The sequence below is a fragment of the Malus domestica genome, chromosome 10 (genome assembly GCF_042453785.1).
Source record: "Malus domestica chromosome 10, GDT2T_hap1".
Taxonomy (NCBI): Eukaryota; Viridiplantae; Streptophyta; class Magnoliopsida; order Rosales; family Rosaceae; genus Malus; species Malus domestica.
The window spans coordinates 20,338,685-20,359,130 of record NC_091670.1 but is presented as its reverse complement, the minus strand read 5'-3'; the positions used below and the strand labels follow the sequence as shown (position 1 = coordinate 20,359,130).

Here is a 20,446-nt window from a genome sequence, read left to right as displayed (position 1 = left end):
ACAAGCCATGTATGTTCAAGCTCTATCAACGAGCTCATATTAATTTGTTGCATAATTCATCATTTGGTTGTAACCACTGCTTAAAATATCAATATGCCAATATATTGAAATATATCAATATCAGTTGACTTTGATGGAAATTATGAAAATTTGCAATGGAGCGAGCATATCAACTCATTCAAATTTAATCGAAATTAGAGAAAATTTTCACAAAAAAAAAAAAAAAAAAATTCAAAAGTTCAAAATCTGCAATGGGTTCCTGCAAAATTTTTGTACTGAATCAGTAAACATGGTCGATATTCATTGATTACCACCCACAAGAAACTACTTTTGCTCCTCCTCAAGCCCCAAGCCAGCTCCTGCATTTGTTCACCTTCGAGTTCAGCTACGCTGCCAAACGATACATAAGCAACTGAACCTTTTGGCCTCTCTTGTCATCTTCGAGTCGCTTGTTCAAGTAGTTGGACAGTATAGTTGGTCCAAAGGTCCTCAATCGGCAAAGCTAGTTCAAATTTAGTCCCAGTTCACAACATTTGGGTCCTTTCTTTCTCCGATGTCGAATAAAAAGAACCCTTGTGGAACAAAAAAATTTCCAGCAGAGTTTACTTGACTGAGATCCGGCAACAGAACCAAAGGTTAAATCTTAAACGACACAATACAAGGGGGAAATTATTGTAAGAAATTAACATTGGCAACTCGCATTGCAAATCAAGTAGGCAAAAACAAAACATAGTTTTCAACAGAGCTGAAGCCATTACAACACAAGGTCTTCTGGGCAAACCAACAAACGATACACAAGAATAGAAAAATGACAAACCATAGAAACTTCAATTCAAGACGCTTAGTACTCGTCTTCTCCATCATCCTCACCTTCAGCGGACTCGGCACCAACTTCTTCATAATCCTTCTCAAGGGCAGCAAGATCCTCACGGGCTTCAGAGAACTCTCCTTCCTCCATACCCTCACCCACATACCAGTGCACAAAGGCACGCTTGGCATACATGAGATCAAACTTGTGGTCAATTCTAGAGAACACCTCAGCAACACTGGTCGAGTTAGAGATCATGCACACAGCCCTCTGCACCTTGGCAAGGTCGCCTCCTGGGACAACAGTTGGTGGCTGGTAGTTGATGCCGCACTTGAATCCAGTAGGACACCAGTCCACAAACTGAATGGTGCGCTTGGTCTTGATGGTGGCAACAGCGGCATTCACATCCTTGGGTACAACGTCACCACGGTACATCAGACAGCAGGCCATATATTTGCCGTGGCGGGGGTCACACTTTGCCATCATGGATGAGGGCTCGAAGGCACTGTTGGTGATTTCAGCCACAGAGAGTTGTTCATGGTACGCCTTCTCCGCAGAGATGACTGGTGCATATGAGGAAAGCATAAAGTGGATTCTGGGGTATGGGACCAAGTTGGTCTGGAATTCAGTCACGTCCACATTAAGGGCACCATCAAACCTCAGAGAAGCAGTCAAAGAGGAAATGACCTGAAAACAAAACAGAAACGAAATTTAGTAACAATCCACTTTGTACAAATCAAAGTGATCTAAATTCTGTCTTCGAACTTTTAAACCAGATAGTTGTGTACCTGAGACACAAGGCGGTTGAGGTTGGTGTAGGTGGGTCGCTCAATGTCAAGAGAGCGCCTGCAGATATCATAGATAGCCTCGTTGTCAAGGAGAACAGCAACATCGGTGTGTTCCAGGAGGGAGTGGGTTGAGAGGACACTGTTGTAGGGCTCAACCACAGATGTAGAAACCTGTGGAGATGGATACACAGTGAAACCAAGCTTTGACTTCTTTCCTTAGTCAACAGAGAGACGCTCCAAAAGAAGGGACCCAAGACCAGAGCCGGTTCCTCCACCAACAGCATTGAAAACAAGGAACCCTTGAAGCCCAGTGCAGTTGTCAGCAAGTTTACGGATGCGGTCCAAGCAGAGATCAACAATCTCCTTGCCAATGGTGTAATGACCACGGGCAAAGTTGTTGGCAGCATCTTCCTTGCCACTAATAAGTTGCTCAGGGTGGAAGAGCTGGCGGTAAGTTCCAGTCCTCACTTCATCAATAACAGTGGGCTCAAGATCAACAAAAATAGCGCGAGGCACATGCTTGCCAGCTCCAGTTTCACTGAAGAAGGTGTTGAAGGCATCATCACCTCCACCGATGGTCTTGTCACTAGGCATTTGGCCATCAGGCTGTAAAAGAACACAGAAAATTAACAAACAGCTGAATAACAAATTCAAAGCATTCACATCGACTCGTAACAAATTTTCAAAACAAAGCGCTGTTAAAAGAATTAACCTATTCCATCCAAAAATGATCAGCAAGACACAAGAAGAAAAAAAGCTGACAAAGTGAATAGGATGGACGTAGATTAATTTGAGGGACTTGTTCATCCCAATAGCACTCAAACCACTGCTAACGGGCAGACGTAAAGTCCCAATTACAAAACCAAATGAGACAATATTTCAAAACAATAAATGGCAATCAATCCATTGACGATTTCACCATCACATTTCAATAAAAGCACAAAGTATTGAAAATAAAAAAATCGGTTGAATTAAAATACAATTACAACTCAAACTCCGAATTTTCAGAATATGCAATTTTTCGGTCAATAAAAACAGCACTGAATCATAGATCCAAGGAAAATCAAATGATTTGACAACACCAGTAACATTAATTTTCGCATACAAATCAAAATTAACATTTCTGGGTGTATCCGATGGTCAGAAAACACGAATCTGATCGATAACTGAGTCAAATCCAGATAAAATCACAAAGAATCAGTGCGCAATAGTCACATATCTATCCGAAACCGAACAAATCACAAATCGAAAATGCAAACGTGCATACGAACAAAATCGATAGATAAATGTAGAGAGAGAGAGAGAGAGAGAGAGAGAGAGAGAAAGAGGATACCTGAATGCCATGCTCAAGACAGTAAAGCTCCCAGCAGGCATTGCCGACCTGGATCCCAGCCTGACCGATGTGGATCGAAATGCACTCCCTCATCTTTGCCGATCGAAACCGCGAAACGAAACCGAAGAAATCGAAGAAAGAGAGGCTCTCACAAACAAGAAGAAGAGTCGAAAGCGTTTATTAAGACGCCCTCTGAAACCCCCTCTGTTTTCTGATGAGATCTGATGGGGGGATTTGGGGGAGGTATTTATACGTGGAAATGCCAAGGAGGAGACGGGATGATAAGAAATTTAACCAGAGGTGGGGTAAGGGTTGCTTACGATTGGGGAGGGAACGGACGGCCATGATTGAGTGGTTGGCTGTCTTTGATGTGGTGCTAGTCTGGCTTAACCCACCTCTTTTAACCGCGGTTGGCTTTTCTATCTTATTGTTTAGATTTTTTTTTTTTTTGAACAAATGATATTATTTACCGTAAGAGGATGGAAGAGTTGGCTAAACTTCATAATAGACTAGCAATAATGCGGTTCAAATTCATGTTTTGTAAGAATCGAACCTAAAACCTCTCACTTTATAAGAAGAATATCACTAAACTGTAATACTAAGTGACTTTTTTTTTAGGTAAATTACATAATAGCTCCTCAAGTTTGAGATCTATTACAACCTCGTACAACATCTTTAAAACATTTCACTTTCATACCTCACGTACTAATTTATTTCAAAATAATACATCCGTTACATTTTCTATCCATTAATCCATTAGTGCTGATGTGGCTGCCAACGTGGCAAAAAAATAATTTTTTAATTAAAAAAAACCACCTGAATCTTAAAAAAAAAAAAACTGAAACCCACCTCCCGCAAACAAACCCAGAAACCTCACCCTTCCCCCCGCCCCAACCCACATCCCTCTCCTCCATTCTCTTCACCTCTCCTCTCATAAAAAAAACCCAGCAAACCCCCACCCCACCGCCACGTTCCCCGATCCCTTTCTCCTCTTCACCCCCACCCCCTTTCTCCCTTCTCTCATCTGCAACCCCACCCACCCTTAGCAAACCTAATTCCATTTTCAGACCACCACCAACCAACCACCGAAAAATTTCAAAGGACAAAATTAAATACATACCTCGTTGTTAGAGTCGACTGATGAGCAAGGTTCGAGATGCAAAGAGGAGAAAATGGTGGGTGAAGGGATAAAGGGGGTAGGGGTCGAGTTCTGGGTGAGGGGGTGGTGGGCGCATGAGGAGGGGGCGAGGGGAGGGTGAGGTGCGTCGCGCGTGAGCGGGAAGGGGGGCCGAATGAGGGTGGTGGGTTCTGGCTGAGGTGGGTCTGGAAGGCGGGGTAAGGTCTCTGTTAGTTAGGTGGGTGGGGGTGGGTGGGGGAAAACGGAACGGATTTGGGTTGTGGGGTGGGGAAAAAGGATCTGGGTTTTTGGGGGGTTGCGGGGAGATGGGATGGGTTTAAGTTTTTTTTTTTTTTTAAATGAGAAAATTTAGGTTTTAAAAAAAAAATATTATTTTTGCCATGTGGCACACATTTGGAAGCCACGTCAGCACTTAACAGATCAATGGATGGAAAATGTAACAGATGTATTATATTGAAATAAAATAGTACATGAGGTATGAAAGTGAAATGTTTTAAATATATTGTATGGAGCTGTAATAGATCTCAAACATGAGGGGCTACTATGTAATTTACCCTATTTTTTTAGTTTTTTTAAATTAAATTTTGCCCCTGAAGAGAGTTTATTGTGGAAATTGGACCAGATCAACGACTCCTATGGTCCGTGAATTTTCAAAGGTAAAAATCCCCTACATTCTTTTCTCTTTTCTAGATTTATTGTTTTTATTTGAATTCACGAAAGAATTTAACTATGAGAACTCCATTATTTTCTATTTTCTTGTATCGGATTTTCCATCTTCCAATAATTGCTTATGTAAGAAAATATTGGGGCAAAACTTTGATCGGCTCAACTCAACTTTGCTTATACCAATCATTTTAAACTAAAATTGAGTTTTTATGTTTTCATCTAAATAAAACTGCCTGATTTACAGTTCGACTCATACGTATTTGGTTACTAATTGAAGCTTGTGGGTCACAAAAAGTAAGAGAATATATGAAGAAAAAAAGTATTACACGGGAATAAGAAATATATGAACTTGGAAAATTGACGTGGCCCTTGTGCGGCAGCACAGATGGCCTTGCCTTGCCCATAAAACTCGCCCAATTTTATGCGCAAAACTAAAGCAATCCCGGGACCCCAAATCCAACCACCGCAATACAAGTTTGTGTCACTGACAACTATGGATTACCTTTACCCTTGGGATTGTAATTATAGTGGCATATATCATTGGATAACGATTTCCGTAAATTTTTCTACTTCTACGTGCTTGTGTTTATATTTATTTTTGTTCATAGTAAAAAATAAAAAGGAATGCGTAGGGAGACAAAAAAAAGGTCTCATAAGCTTTTAAAACTACATACTAAAATTTCATATCGATCCGACGGTTGATTTTTACCAATCGCAAACTTAGATGGTGTTCCACAATGAAACTATGTTAAACGACGGAATTTCGCTAAACGGATGCCAAAAATGGAATCAAGGTATCGAAATTAGCCAAGGACAACATTTTAGATTTTTCGGCATCAAGCCGCCACCTCGCACCGCCGTCGCCTGGCAACTTGCCGCTGTGCGCCACCATACGCGTGGCCTGGGCTCGTTGGAATATTCCTTTTGTGGATAGAATTTCGTTAAAACTAATGAAATATTTGAGGAGTATACCTAACTGGTTTTCTGGAGAATTTTCAAATCATCATATCTTCTTTATTTTTCAACCAAATATGAAATTTCATCCACACACATTAGGAATCGATTTATACATGTTTAAAGTCTAAAAGATGGCTGGAATATGTATGATATTGATGAGAAACTCTCGGCCCGTTTTGAAGCTCATTGTTCCTTGATTTTTCTTTAGTGTTTCTCGAAACAAAACCCATGGCTGGGTTCGAAAGGACGTGAGGAATAAGAATATGGTAATCTGATGGTTGTTAATTAAAATAGAGGGAATTGAATTGAGGAGGAATCAGAATCAGATTCTTATATAAGCTATCTACTAAACTGTCAGAAATCAGAATATAAATAATGAAATCGGTATTAAAACTAGTTTAATTTCTAAACTGCCCATGTCCTAAAGAAATTCATTTATGGGCTAGTTAATAAATTTTAATTTTCAAAACAACATAAACGTAGACTTAATTTTATATAAATTTTTTTTTAACTAAATAAATAAGTTGGTAAATAAATAAATAAACAAATAAGATAAAGTATAGAAAGAAAGAAGGGAAGGAAGAAAGAAAAAAAATCCAGGCCATCACCTTGAACGAGAACAAACAATTACATATTTTTCCATCATGAATAGGTGGCTGCGGTGCTGGGCATTTGTAGGAGTTATAAGGGTGGCCGCGATGGTCAGGGAAAGGTAGGAGTGTCTCTGGGCTGGCGTGGTGTAGGCTCTGTTATAGCAACTCCTCCCAGGCAATCCACTATTGAATCCACTATTGAATCCACCTTATTGAACAGTAACTGTCTTTAATGAACAGTAATTGTCCTTAATAAACAGTAATTGTCATTTGCATCTCCACCCTTGGAGCCCTCCCCCTGGCAATAGGCAATAAAATATTAGTTTTTTTTGTTTGTTTAAATAATACAAAATAAAATTACTTGCAATTTCGGATAAGATTTTTTAAATCGTTCTCGTTGAATTTCGATAAGATTTTTATCCAATGTCATCGTGCCACGTGTCGTTATCTTTTGAGAATCTTGTCTAAAGATTTCGATCAGATTTTAACTCGTTCAAAATTGCGCCACGTGACATTATCTGAAAAGATAATTATTAGAGATCGATTTCGATAAGATTTTTATCCAATACGATCGTGCCATGTGTCATTATCTTTTCAGAATCTTTGAGTATAGATTTCGATCAAATTTTTAACGAATGATGGCATGCCACGTGGCCTTATCTACAATCCAATCCTTTCTGAATCGTCCATATAATCTACCATCCATCCTTACAAATCTCACACCAATTTTCTCAACATCTCTATATCATTATTCATAGTTTCTGCTTCTTCTTCACCATCCATCCTTACAATGTCTTCTTCTTCATCAAGGATGATGTGGGAAATCGATCAGTAAGAGGAAGAATTGTTTAACCAATCTGAAGGAATGTTCAACCTTCAGATAGCCGAAAATGAGATGGAAGAGGATGAGGAGCATAGAAGAAGAGATGACGAAACAAGAATGGCCAGAGCCTCACATTCCCATCGAGTCATCCAGACTGTTGCTCAGATATGCAGGCACAGCCGTTCAAGAAACCTTGATAGAAGTAGGCAACGACGGGGTGAAGAGCTGTTGGACATTTACTTTGTCTATAACAGTGCATTTCCTGATACGTACTTCAGACGTCGTTTTAGAATGGAACGACATTTGTTCAACAGAATCATGACTGATGTTTACAACCATGATTCTTACTTTGTGCAAAAGAAGGATGCTTGTGGTGTTATGGGTCTCATACCTCAGTAAAAAATCACTGCTGCGTTGCGGATGCTTGCGTATGGAGCATCTGCAGACCAAGTGGATGAGATAACGAGGATGGGAAAATCAACCATTCTTGAGGCTCTGATGAGGTTTTGCAGAGCAATCGAATCTTTGTACACCGCAGAGTACCTCCGAAAACCTACTCACATGGACTTGCAAAGGCTTCTGAAGAAGGGCGAGATGCGAGGTTTTCCTGGGATGATAGGAAGCATCGATTGTATGCACTGGACGTGGAAAAATTGTCCAAGTGCATGGCAAGGCGCATATGGGGACAGAAAAGGAGCAAAATCTATCATTTTGGAGGCAGTGGCATCTTTTGATACATGGATATGGCACGCCTTTTTCGGGGTTCCAGGGGCACAAAATGATCTCAACGTCCTTGCCCAATCCCCAGTGTTCAACGACGTCCTGCAAGGAAAGGCACAAAAGTCACGTACGTCGTCAACGGACGTAGGTACGACGGGCCATACTACCTAGCTGACAGCATTTACCCACGGTGGGAAACATTTGTCAAAACAGTGCCGCGTCCGCGAAGTGCAAAGGAAAAACACTTTGCAAGCTGTCAAGAGGGGTGCAGGAAGGATGTGGAGCGTTGTTTTGGTATCCTTCAAGCTCGTTGGGCGATTGTCAAGGGTGTTGCCAGAATGTTCGATGTAGAGTCACTTTGATCCATCATGATGACGTGCGTCATTCTTCACAACATGATTGTGGAAGATGAGTTCGATTATGATGCGGTTGATGAATATGAGCCAGAGCCAGACACGATGAACAATTCAAGAACACGGATATATTGTGCGCATGATGCCACCAAAGAACCCGTGCAACACGAGCCATTAGAAAGGGATGGAAGTTACAATGAAAGGGTCATTCAACGATATACTGCACTTCAAAGGTCATCTATGCATAATGATCGGCAAATTGACTTGATAAAGCACCAGTGGGCATTGAAACAAGCTGAAGATACTTAAGTTTATTTAGTATGTTTGTTTGTATTTGGTGTGTTTATTTAATTTTATTTGGTGTGTTTTTTGTAGTGAGTTTTTTATTATTTGCTATGTTTATGTAATTTTATTTGGTGTGAATTATTTGGTATGTTTATGTAATTTTATTTGGTGTGTTTATGTAATTCCATTTGGTGAGTTTTTTAGTTTTATTTGTTGTGTTTTATAATTTCATTATACGTGAACAATTTGATGAATAAAGATTCTATTATTAGGATAAATATATTACGAAATTAAATAAATGTACTCTTACTTTAAATAAAGTACTAACTTCAATAAATTGGAAACAACATAAATAATAAATTACAACCCAAAGTGATTGGAAAACTATGGGCTCCGATTACAAAAAGTACCATGTTCATCATCACTTAACCAATCTGTGGTGCTAGGATCATCTTGTCTTGTTGTGCTAGGACCATCTTGTCTTGATCTTACTTCTCTTGCACGCCTCCTTTGCACCACATTCGCTTTCTCCGACTACCAAAAATATTTAGAATTTGGAGACATCCCTTCTAAACGTGTGTTCATAATGTCACGATCTCGTTGTGCAATTCTTTCTTCTCTAAGCAACTCCCTTTCTTGCCTAAGTAGCTCTCTTTCCCTCTGTTCAGTTTGAAATGCTTGTTGAATAGCTGCAGCTTTTGCCTCATCTTTAGCCTTTTCAGCCTCATATTTCGCCAATTCCCGCGCCAACGTCAATTCACCTTGATGAGCAAGTTCTTGCATGTACTTTTCATAATCATTCTTGGAAGCACTCCCTTTCCTCTTTGAAGCCTTCTTACCTTGAGGCCTAATTGGATAACGGGTCGACCCCGACGCTTGTTCAAGAATGGGCGTTTCAGACACTTCTTCTCCTTTTTCTTCATCAACATGGGAGCCATGATCGGGTGTAGAGTGTGGAGGGGTGCTGTGTAGAAGGGTGCTGTTCATGCATACTTCTGGACCAACAGGCACAACTTTGAATTTAGGACAATCTTTAACAATATTCCAACATTCCCACCGGTTGAATGATTTGTTTCTTGATTTGATTTTGGCAGCATACCATGCTTGTGCTTGAAGTTGTTACAAATGAATAATAATGAAATTATTAGGTAACACATAAATAATACAAACAAATAATAATAATGAAATTATTAGGTAACAAATAAATAATACAAACAAATAATAATAATCAAATTATTAGGTAACAAATAAATAATACAAACAAATAATAATAATCAAATTATTAGGTAACAAATAAATAATACAAACAAGGTAACAAATAAATAATACAAACAAATAATAATAATGAAATTAGGTCACAAATAAATAATACAAACAAATAATACTAATGAAATTATTAGGTAACAAATAAATAATACAAACAAATAATAATAATGAAATTAGGTCACAAATAAATAATACAAACAAATAATACTAATGAAATTAGGTCACAAATAAATAATACAAATGAAATTATTAGGTAACAAATAAATAATACAAACAAATAATACTAATGAAATTATTAGGTAACAAATAAATAATACAAACAAATAATAATAATGAAATTAGGTCACAAATAAATAATACAAACAAATAATAATAATGAAATTAGGTAACAAATAAATAATACAAACAAATAATTATAATCAAATTAGGTAACAAAATAATAATACAAACAAATAATTATAATATATTCTTACCTCATCCGCATAATTTGCCCCACTTCGAACATTACTACTAGCTTGTGTCAAGGCATCTCTCCACGTACTAAAGGAATGACAAAGTATTTTCCAACGACTGGACATCGATTCTTTGGTTCTTTTTCCACCTATTTGCTCAAGAAATTTGGTATGAATTAAACTTCACATTTCTCGCAACTGCATTTCATTACCCGTAAGGGAATTATGAGTAACTTCAACCGAGCTAGTGCACAACGCAACATCTTCAAGAAGCGACCAATTCGTACCTGCATCAGTAGTCATTCTGTGGAAAACAATTGGATTAAAACTTTGAGAGAAAGATAGGAATTTGATTGAAAGTAGTTGAGAAAATATGAAAATATGGTGTAAGGTAGATGGAGAAGAAGTGGTATTTATAGAAAAGTAAAAAAAAAATTTTACAAATTTTTTTTCAGATTTTTTACAATTTTTTCGGATTTTTTACAATTTTTTTTAATTTTTATTCAAATAATTAATCTCTGCCGTTGGATTTTAAAAATTTTGAATTCCAACACTCCAGATTGTGCCACGTGTCACAACGGTAACTTTTCTTAATTTTAAAACTATTTTTTTTAATTTATAAAGCAGATTAATATCAACCGTTGATCTCAGATCGAACGGTTGATATAAAATCAGCTTTTTTTTTATTACAGTTGCAAATCGGACGGCTTGTATTAAAGAGCCGTTGGAATCGAACGGACCGTGGAAAGCCACGTGGCTTCCCAATGGTCACTGGGTTTTCTGCCTCGCGCGGTCTCGTGCCCTGAAATCCGGTCAGGCGACGCGCCCCCACTCGCGAGTGAGGGGCACGCGCCTGACACAAAAAAAAATTAAAAAAAAAGGCCGGACCCAGGCTTGACATCATGGGCTTCGGGCCACAGGCCTGTCGATTCCCCACCCCCTCGGCCCTCGGGCTCCCACCCTCACTCGGGCTCTCCAAGGCTAAAGGCCTACCAACCGGCCCTCGGGCCCTTTCCTGGAGCCTGTCCCCCGAGCAACCACCATGGGTGGACTTGCTCTTAGGGTAACGGAGGGTAATCTTGGGGTTTAAAAATTCAAGTGAGGGTGTAATTGGCATAAGGTTTCCATTCCGAATTCTTCACATCCTCATAATTTGGATTACCACTTGTATCTACGGAGATTTTATTTTTAGGAAAACTAATGAAAAATGTTTGAAAACTTTGAGTTTTAATGATAAAGACAAAATAAAAGGTAAAGTGAATAGTAGCAGGTTTGACTTTTTAGTGTAAAAATGTGGTTTTTCATTAAAATGAACAGTACTGTGGGCTTTTCGTTAAAACTCCCTTTTTTTTTTGTCATACTTGTATCTAGGGAGTTGAATTCCTCCAAAATGAGGAATCCAATTCCAAAATTCATATGGGTCCGACCACATTTTTGATTCCCTAATATTTAGTAAACACAAGAATACTATGGAAATGGAATTCAATTCCTTATTTTTTTATTTCGATTACGGTTACGGTTACGTAAACATGCCCTAAGAGAAACTGAGAGAAAGAGAAACGGAAAAGAAGAGGGTAGAGGTTTCTAGAGAAATGGGGACCTGTCCTTGGGTTCCACGTGGTATACCCACTAACGCCACATGAGCTAAATAAATGGTAAATGACCAAAATACCCTCGGTGATCAAGCTTCATAGACTCTTCGTTACAAATTCAAATTACGTTCCACTTATGCCCACACATTCATATCAACATGTAATATCCAAATATGTCAAGAAATGAGGAAAGGATCAAGTATGACCACGTAGAATTCTGCGTAGCCCAAAATGGCCATTTTCATCAATTAATAAATTTAGATAAAGAAAAATTTACACAATTTAAATGCGTTGTAACAATTATGAGATAAGAAATACAAAATTTAAATAGTAAAATCCAAGGACAATATTTCACATCACCCAACTCAAAAAGACATAGGCTCTACTCCGTTGAGAGTCCGTACAACGACCCTATACTTGGGGATGTTTTTGGTACTTCAGGACTCCATTTTTGGTCATTAGAAGATGCTTAACCATGTATAATGTTTATACAATGGCAGGGACAAGTTTAGAGACAACTCTGGAGAAAACTAATATGTTATATATATAACACTGGAAACATTTGAATTTGTTTGCTAGAATTATTAAGTCTAATGGATTAGTTGTATCAGCTTCTAAGATTAAACTGTTTCAGACCATCTCACTGAACAATCCAGAAATGAAATTTTAAATGCTGTTAAAAAAGATGAAGAAGGAATCCCAATTTTTGATGAACACATTGGACAAGGCGTCCCTGACGCAATCAACACACTTCTTTTCACAATCATAGAACATTTTATAGGAACACCTAGTAATGTCACCTCTAGGATCCATGATCAACTCAGCAATCTGAGATATCCAACTCTAAGCGACTTTAGATGGTATAAAGATGTATTCATGTCTAGAGTCATGCTCAGAGAAGACAGTAATCAACAATTTTGGAAAGAAAAATTTATAAATGGATTACCAAATCTTTTTGCACATAAAATCAGAAACGTTTTAGTAAATGAAGACGGTATCATACCATATCATACCCTTACTTATGGAAATATAATAAATATTATCCAGAATGAAGGATTGAAAATGTGTATCGATATGAAAATTTCAAAACAAGTTAATAAATATAAATCCATTGCTAAGTATGAGTTAGGAACGTTCTGTGAACAATATGGATTACCTCCTATTGCTCATTCCAACAAAAAGAAAAGGTCAAATACCTACAATAGGTATCCAACCAAATACTCCAAAAGACATTCTAAATACAACAAATATAAAAACAAGGATTTTCAAAAAAATGAATTCTATGAAAAACCTAAGCATTCAACATGGAAGAAGAAATCTTCCAAGAAATTTCCAAAAGACCAAACCCAGAAGGGCAAATGCTACAAGTGTGGCAAATTTGGCCATTATGCCAACAAATGTAGAGTAAAGAAAACTGTCAATCATTTGAAGATCTCAGAGGAAGAGAAACTTCAGCTAATCCAAGTTTTGGAATTAAAAGACACAGACCATAGTCCATCAGAAGATGATTTGGAATTATCTTATTCTGGTAATAATTCATCGAGCAATAGCTCATCTCCAGATATCAAAATAGGATGTGTAGATTCTTGTTGCAATAACAGAGTCTCAGTCTTTAACAAACAAGAAGAACAAGAAGATTTTCTACTTGAACTAATAAGTAAAGTCGATGACCCAGAACTTAAGTCTTTTTATCTCAAGAAGCTAAAGAAATTAGTTTCTTCTGAACCAGGCACTAGTCAAATCCATTATGCTCCAAAAATCTCTCTTAGCATAACCTTGGAAAGGTTTAATAAAACTAAGAATGAAATTACCATCAAAGATCTCCAGCAAGACTCTGGTGGTAATCCTATTGTGGTGTACCTTAAAAGGATATATGAGTGCTAAAAAATGGAGACCTAATATGACTGGGTTAGAAATATTTTTTATTAAAACAAATGGGGTTTTGAAACAAATATTGTTTTGGCAAACATGCGCTTTTGGTATTTCATATTTTAAATGCATTGGTGACTGGTTTGCAGCACTAAGTATTTCCGTAGACTTATGAAAATTCTTGGTAGGTATTAACCCTTCTTGAATACAATTCAAGTCTGCGCCCAAGTCAATTAAAGCTATGGTTTCTAAATGAAAATCTTCAATTATTATTTTGATTTTAGAATACTATTTTTGGATTCTTATCTTATCTAAAAGACTTAAGACTAGATTCTCAGTAGATTGAGAACCCGAATCTGAACTAGATGAAGAACTTGCAAGCTCTTCTTCACGAGGGTTTACTAACAAATATATATATATATATAACGTATTAGTTTTCTAATTGCAAATTAGAGAAAATTGTAGAAATGATGTCTCAACTTTGACCAATTAGAGCAATGATCCTTCAACTAAAATCCATAACCATTGGTCTCTAAACTCATCAAAATGTGCAGATGTGGTCATTTTCATCAACTTCATTAGAATTCTATCAAAATTAGCTATGTTGGAAGGACTATTGCAACAATTTGGTTAAAGTTGAGGACCATTGCTCTAATTGGGTTAAAAGTTGAGGGATCATTGCTACAATTTTTCTCATTTGGTTTTCCATATTTGCCCCTTAATTCAAACTCACATACATGACACGTGACTCATTTTGACATAAGTTCTAATGGAGTTGACGAAAAAGACCATAACTGAATGTTTTGATAAGTTAACCGATCAATAGTCACATGTTTTAAGTTGAGAGACTATTATTCCAATTAAATTAAAATTAAAAGACCATTACTAAAAATTTTCTCTGCAAATAATTCTTCTTTTGGAAAATAATATTAGTCTATGGTCATTTGCTAACATTTCGAATTCTACATCATTTCAAGAAAGAAGAAAGGGAGAAATCGTGGCAGGGAGATTTTTGTTTTAAAAAGTTTGCCTTACAAAAGTTGAAAGTTGGGTGTAAATAGATAATTTATGGGTTTAAATAAAATTTATCGTACCATATCTGTGATATCATGTCTTTCTATTTCAGCAACCAAAGTTTGAAATCCTTCTATTATAGCTAATTTCCGTAAAATTTTCACCATTTGGTTCAACAGCATCAAGACTCCAGTTTACTAGAGGAAGTCCTAAGTTCAATTGACAAAAACGAAGCAACGCTCACATTGGAAATTTTGAATTTTGACAGAATATCTACGATTACGAGACAAAAGCTCAGGGCCATAGAGGTAGATGAAGACTGAAAATAGACTCTAAAAAAAGACTTGGAGTACTTGGATCTAACGAAAAACTTGGCACAAAACGGAGCCTAATGACGTTCTAAGATTCATACAGCTGACCTCACTTAGTGAGATAAGACGCTGTTGTTGTACCTGTGTATAATACAAGTGCAAGAATATCTTGTTAATCTGTTCAGGCAGGAAGATGCATCATATGTATTAGTCTTTGAAGGCCAGAACAAATGGTTATGGGAAAACAAATTTTTATGCTATCTTCTCATCATCCCCTTGATTTGTCAAGTGTTCCTACTTTATTGTATACTCCTGTTCTGGTGTGAAATTATAATTCAGCAGGTCACTCTGAATGGTAAGTATCAGGTTACAGGCTGTGCGCCCGCCCATGGACGGTTGTCGTCTTCAAAATTCCGGTACTTCTGATTGCGGTTATCTTGATAATAGGCTACTCCAGTCCAGATCCCACGGATGAGTAAGATGCTTACGAACACTAGACTTCCAAGGGTGCAAACTACCTGGATTTAACACGCACACAATGAAAGTTCAAGATTTTATTAGGAAATCATTCAGGTAGCGCATAAAAATCATCACCAAAAACAAATATACTAATCTCCAATGCAAACACTAATATAAGTTTTTGATTGCTGTTTTTTAATGTAATTTTGAGTGCGACCTCACACGTGAGAGCCCTCAATAAGAACATCATCTATAACAACGCGGTGGTTTGAAAAGCTTATATGTAAACAACTATTGAAGTCCTAAATTTTCTCTCTATCTTGCCAGTTTAATAATTGTAAAATTTTCAATCCGTCGAAGGCCTTTCTAAACACTGAAAATTCAGTGCTTCACCAAAAGATCAAGCTTTTGAAACAAGCATTGTTGTAGAGCTTATTCTCAGAAAATGCAGAGTAAGAAACTGCAGTCTGCAGCTCGGGCTACTTTGATTAAGTGGGAATGTTGGTATGCCCATGAATTGCGGGCCGCTCTCCCTATGACACCTTGCCTACTGAGTTTTCCTTTCAGATGAATCAGTATTGACAAAGAGAGCCAATCTTCGCATCTGAAACTGAGCTTTCAACTAAGGTCCTAAATCACCTAAGCTGTTCAATTATTATCATGTATGTTGCAAAGCTACCATCCAATGAACAGAAATAGCGGAGATAACGACTTAACTTATTTATATCCTTTTTTCTTCTGTCCGTTACTAGTATGAATTTGATTTGATTTACATGAGATTTATTCATAGTTGGAAAGAATCATGACCTGTTCATGTCCAGCAACTCAACATACTTGTGGTCATTCATGCTATAAACAACGCCCCTTTTCTGAAACTGGCGTTGATGAAAAACCTCATGGGTAACATATACGCCTGTGTTTTCGAGTTTTGATACTTCATTCCCTTAAACTAACACCACAAGTTTCATAAACTGTTGATCAAAGCAAAAAAACATGCGTAATGCCACCAACCCTTTATGTAGAATGATCAATAAAACTAACACCACTTCATACCCCGGACTTGCGAACCTAAACATCCCGGGAAACTGCTAAAACAACCAGTAACAAGACTCTAGAACATGCAATTTATCTTCAATAACTCATATGGAAAATAAAACCAATAGGAGCATAATGATAACCAAATAGATGGAAGTTTGTATACACAAAAATAAAAATACACAAAAATATAATTACCTCAAGAAATGCCTTCAAGACCCACAAGAATGCTAGCATTAGCACTCCATTAACAGAAAATCCCACCTAAATATATAATTCAAGCCAAATTTTTTTTTTAACAAAATCAGGTGCAAAGATCCCATCTTTTCAGACAATAAAATCTGGGTAACAAAAATAAGTTAATGGAAGCCAAAATTATGATCGAATGATTACCAACTTGGTGGGAATTGAGACGGGGAGAACCGATCGGAGGGCCCTCCTGGCTCGCCTGGACACCTTTTTGAACACATTCTGAACAAATCTCACCAACAAATCCAAACTCCGGTCTTCTTCTTCATCGTCCTCGTCATCTTCGTCGTCGTCATCGTCGTCTTCGAAATCGTAGCGCCTATCGACGTCGGAGTTGATCGAACGGCCCCAATTGCGGGGGTCGTCGGCGAGACCATCGGCACTGCCGCCCTGTGAAATGAAGTCCGAAGGGTTAGTTGATTAGAGTTGCAGAGAGAGAGAGAGAGAGAGGAGTGGAAGAGATGGAGGACCTGAGGGTAATTTGGGGATCGTCTGGAGGCTTGGGGGCATTGAAATTGAAGTGTCAGTGTTTTGGGTTTGAGGTATGGATTGAGATTGTGAGGGAGATGGAGTTGTTGTTGGTGGTGTGCTTGGGGGAAATAAGAGAGTGAGGGGGAAGAGAGAGTCGCCGATAACGGCATGGCGGAGAAAGGAGGAGGAGGAGGAGCTGAAGGTCAAAAGGTAGTTGAGAGTTGCAGTGGCTGGTTAGTTAGAGATTGGTTGCACTGAAGGGGGAACACTCTAAACCCTATTTAGACTTGCAGGCCCTTTGTCACAGTGGTAGAGTGAAATGTTGCCCCACTACAGCGTGTATTTGAATTCGGTCGATTTTCTAATTTAATATCCTACTAACAAATCTATCATTTGATAAAATAAACACTATTTACCCTTCAAACAATAAAACTTATAAAGGCCACATTACCCTCCACTTGTAGGGAGGGGTGATTCAGTATGAAACCCAAACCGAAAATAGGATCCTAAATCTCAAACTAAAAATTTTCAGAATGAGAATTTGAAGACTAATCCAAACCAAAATTTCGGTATTCTCAATTTTCGAAAATCTCGAAATGTTTTCGGTATTTTGGGATGGATAGAGACTAGATTTTGGGTTTATAGGCTTTTGAGTTGAAATTTCAGATTTGTGGGCTATGGGCTAAAATTTGAGATTTTGGTCTAAAATTTTGTTGCTCAATTTCATATCAATTGAATTTTAGGTTTTTTACCACATGCCAATTTGAAATTTCATACCAATTGAAATACTAATTCATTCAGACCAAGTCCAATTGACGTTCCAATGTTCCAAACTACTTAATTTCATACTTTTATTTCTAATTTAGTCTACTATCAAATCATTTAAATTCAACATTCAACATACATGTTTCTCGAACCATTGAATATGAAATTCTGATTTTTGTACGAAAAGGTTCGAGATGGATCCTGAAAACTTCGATATTATTAGTTTGGAATTTTTTGATTTGGGGTTGGGAATATTTTGGTTTGGTCTGGGATTTTCGAGAAATTTTTTGGATGGTGATTTTGATATTAAATTATTACGGTTGGTTGATTGTGTAGTTTGTTTGAAGCACAACAGTTCATTCCTCAGAGTGGTGATATATCCACCCACCTAGGGTTGCGTAAACAGATCCTGAACCCACGGATCGGGGCGGGTCTGAGCAATTCAGGGGTACGGGGCTGGTCCAAAATTTATGTACACATAATGGGGCGGGGCAGGGGGCGAAGGAAATGGCGGGGCGGGGTGGGGCGGACCCAAAAATTGTGGCCCGGGGGGGTCCCAATCCGGACCATAGCTAGCGTTAAATTAGATTGAATTTAACTCCACCGTTGGATTTCAGACTTACTCTTCTCCGTCATCTCTCTCACATTCATTCAAGCCTTACACATCACCACCAATTCATCGACTCAAGCCCTGGACTCAACTCCGCCTTCGTCTCCCTCTTTCTGGCGACTTGCGAGTTGCGACCACCATCACCACCATCGTCTCCTTCCTCTTTTGCTTTGGCTTTGCTGGATTTTGGGTCTCCTTGTAGGCAAAGATCGAGCTGGCTCAAATCTAATCCCCAAAGTCAGCATGGTTTTGTACCAGGTGATGCTGGATTGTATCGATGCCAAGAACTTGAGGTTGGTGAGCCCCCTGCTGGAATTTTGCTTCCAATTTTCAAAAAACACAAATTGGTTTTGATTTGGGTTTCTTGATGGTTTTATATGGGAATTTAATTTGGGTTTTTCTGGGTTTTTGAGGGGTTTGGGAAACTTTTGTGATATGGGTTTTGATTTGGGGTGATTTTTTAGGTGGGTTTTGCCATTGTTTGCATGTGTGCTTCAAAGTCAGAAAATTTTGTTCTTAATTCTGAAATTTGGATTTATGGGTTTTGTTACTTAATCAGAAGTAGGAAGTTCCATTTTCGGGTTCTAATTTGCGGCCTAGGATTGATCCGATTATGCACATTTACAGTGGTAGTGGCGGCATGGGGTTTGGACTCACCCCTCCGTCTAAATTTAGCAGTGGACACTTGCCCTCCAATGTCATACTGGTTCGAACAATTCCAGCTGTTAAGGATGGGAGTGGGTCTGCTTCTGATAATGACGGAACCATTGATTCAGAAGATGGAGTTTATGGAGGCAGGTACTCGCTGGATTTGTCACTGCAAGATGATAGGGTTCTAAGTGGTGCTGCTCATAAGTATGGGAAGCCGTCGCAAGGGCAGACCAATTATGGTAGTGATTCTACTTACTCAGACGTCAGTTCCTTGATGTACACTGTTGTGGGGAGACAGAAACCAGTGCAGTCTAGTTTCCAAACTCAAAATCCTTCTACCCAGCTCGCCCCGTTCCATTACATTTTAAAATGAGTACGGTCCGATTCCTTTAAATTTGGGCCCAACTTGGCCGTGCCCAGCCCTACACCCACCATTCTTATTTTCCCACAAACTTTTAATGAAATTTTTATGATAAATTTATTCATTTATAAAATGCTACGAAGACCTAAACAAAAAAAATAAAATAAAACAAAGGGTTTAAAAAATTTTATGCACTTTTGCTCACCCACACTAACTATAGGGTTTGCTCACCACCCCTTCCAATGATTGCCACGTGTAATCCACACTAACCCTAGTTAAGCTTATTTTTATTAATTTTTTCTACTAATTAATAGGAGAGAAAATCTTATTTTTACTCATTTGTTCAAAGAGAATAGAAAAATGACTTGTCTTCATTCTGCTTTTTCTTAAAATATTCAAGTAAACATTATGAGTCGTCTTTTTTGAGAACCTCGATGCGCTTTTTCATTGTCAAATTGTTACAATCATACGGAATAAAATTTAGTTTTTGAGATCCTCCTAAAAAGTATGAGAAGATTTGAGATGGTTGTAGTCTTGCAGAATGCATTTGATTTATCAATTTTTGCTTGAGAAGACTCTATTAATCATGTGACCTCAATAAATGGAATTTGATGCCGGGACAAGAACATGAATATGTTCAGCAACAAAGTTTGTCACAACAAACCTCCTTTCTAAATTAAGTTTGATTTCTAGCATTGTCTTGCAGCCACAACTTGTTTCTTCTCTTGTTTTTTTTTTTTTTTTTTGGAGTTCTCTCTTTTTTTTTTAATCTTTTTTTAATTTTTAATTTTTATAAAAACCTTCACAAGAACAACAAAATTGTTTTTTCTTTAGTACACTGACCTGTCTTTATTCTCTATTTTCTCACCCTAAATCC

General features: G+C 37.8%; 2 protein-coding genes, 1 non-coding gene and 1 pseudogene across 6 annotated transcripts; 1 reads left to right on the top strand and 3 right to left on the bottom strand.

The window, feature by feature from the left end:
• Positions 1-669: 669 nt before the first annotated feature.
• On the bottom strand, positions 670-3,177 carry LOC114827605 (tubulin alpha-4 chain-like; annotated as a pseudogene).
• LOC114819369 (small nucleolar RNA snoR99) lies at positions 2,307-2,414 on the bottom strand. The gene has a single exon (XR_003766425.1). It is a non-coding gene; the product is annotated as a small nucleolar RNA snoR99 (small nucleolar RNA).
• Positions 3,178-15,152: 11,975 nt separating the features above from the next.
• LOC114827604 (protein SHORT HYPOCOTYL IN WHITE LIGHT 1) lies at positions 15,153-17,521 on the bottom strand. Of its 4 annotated transcripts, none has more exons than XR_011572517.1 (5): positions 17,182-17,521; positions 16,856-17,101; positions 16,661-16,726; positions 16,235-16,398; positions 15,153-15,486 (listed from the first exon to the last, which is right to left on the bottom strand). XR_011572517.1 is itself a non-coding variant. In XM_029109697.2 (5 exons), exons 1-4 carry the CDS (start codon positions 17,350-17,352, stop codon positions 16,272-16,274), a joined length of 588 nt encoding a protein of 195 aa, XP_028965530.1. In that variant the 5' UTR covers positions 17,353-17,521; the 3' UTR covers positions 15,153-15,486; positions 16,235-16,271. The 4 variants fall into 4 exon arrangements, 3 of the variants coding, with proteins under 3 accessions (XP_028965530.1, XP_028965529.1, XP_028965531.1); XM_029109697.2 differs by having other exon boundaries at positions 16,235-16,376; XM_029109696.2 differs by lacking the exon at positions 16,235-16,398.
• A 1,053-nt stretch (positions 17,522-18,574) lies between these two features.
• LOC114827288 (uncharacterized) lies at positions 18,575-19,703 on the top strand. Its single transcript, XM_029108934.2, has 2 exons — positions 18,575-18,850; positions 19,185-19,703. The coding sequence occupies exons 1-2, from the start codon at positions 18,801-18,803 to the stop codon at positions 19,579-19,581; spliced, it is 447 nt and encodes a 148-aa protein (XP_028964767.1). The 5' UTR covers positions 18,575-18,800; the 3' UTR covers positions 19,582-19,703.
• The last annotated feature ends 743 nt before the right edge of the window (positions 19,704-20,446 follow it).

Excerpts from the sequence above, each read along its gene's own strand:
- LOC114827604 (XM_029109696.2), bottom strand. The coding sequence starts at position 17,352 with ATGCCGTTATCGGCGACTCTCTCTTCCCCCTCACTCTCTTATTTCCCC. Across the intron at positions 17,102-17,181 it reads GATCCCCAAATTACCCTCAG|GGCGGCAGTGCCGATGGTCT; the intron begins GTCCTCCATCTC and ends TTCATTTCACAG. Across the intron at positions 16,727-16,855 it reads TCTCAATTCCCACCAAGTTG|GTGGGATTTTCTGTTAATGG; the intron begins GTAATCATTCGA and ends TTATATATTTAG.
- LOC114827288 (XM_029108934.2), top strand. The coding sequence starts at position 18,801 with ATGGTTTTGTACCAGGTGATGCTGGATTGTATCGATGCCAAGAACTTG. Across the intron at positions 18,851-19,184 it reads ATCGATGCCAAGAACTTGAG|TGGTAGTGGCGGCATGGGGT; the intron begins GTTGGTGAGCCC and ends GCACATTTACAG.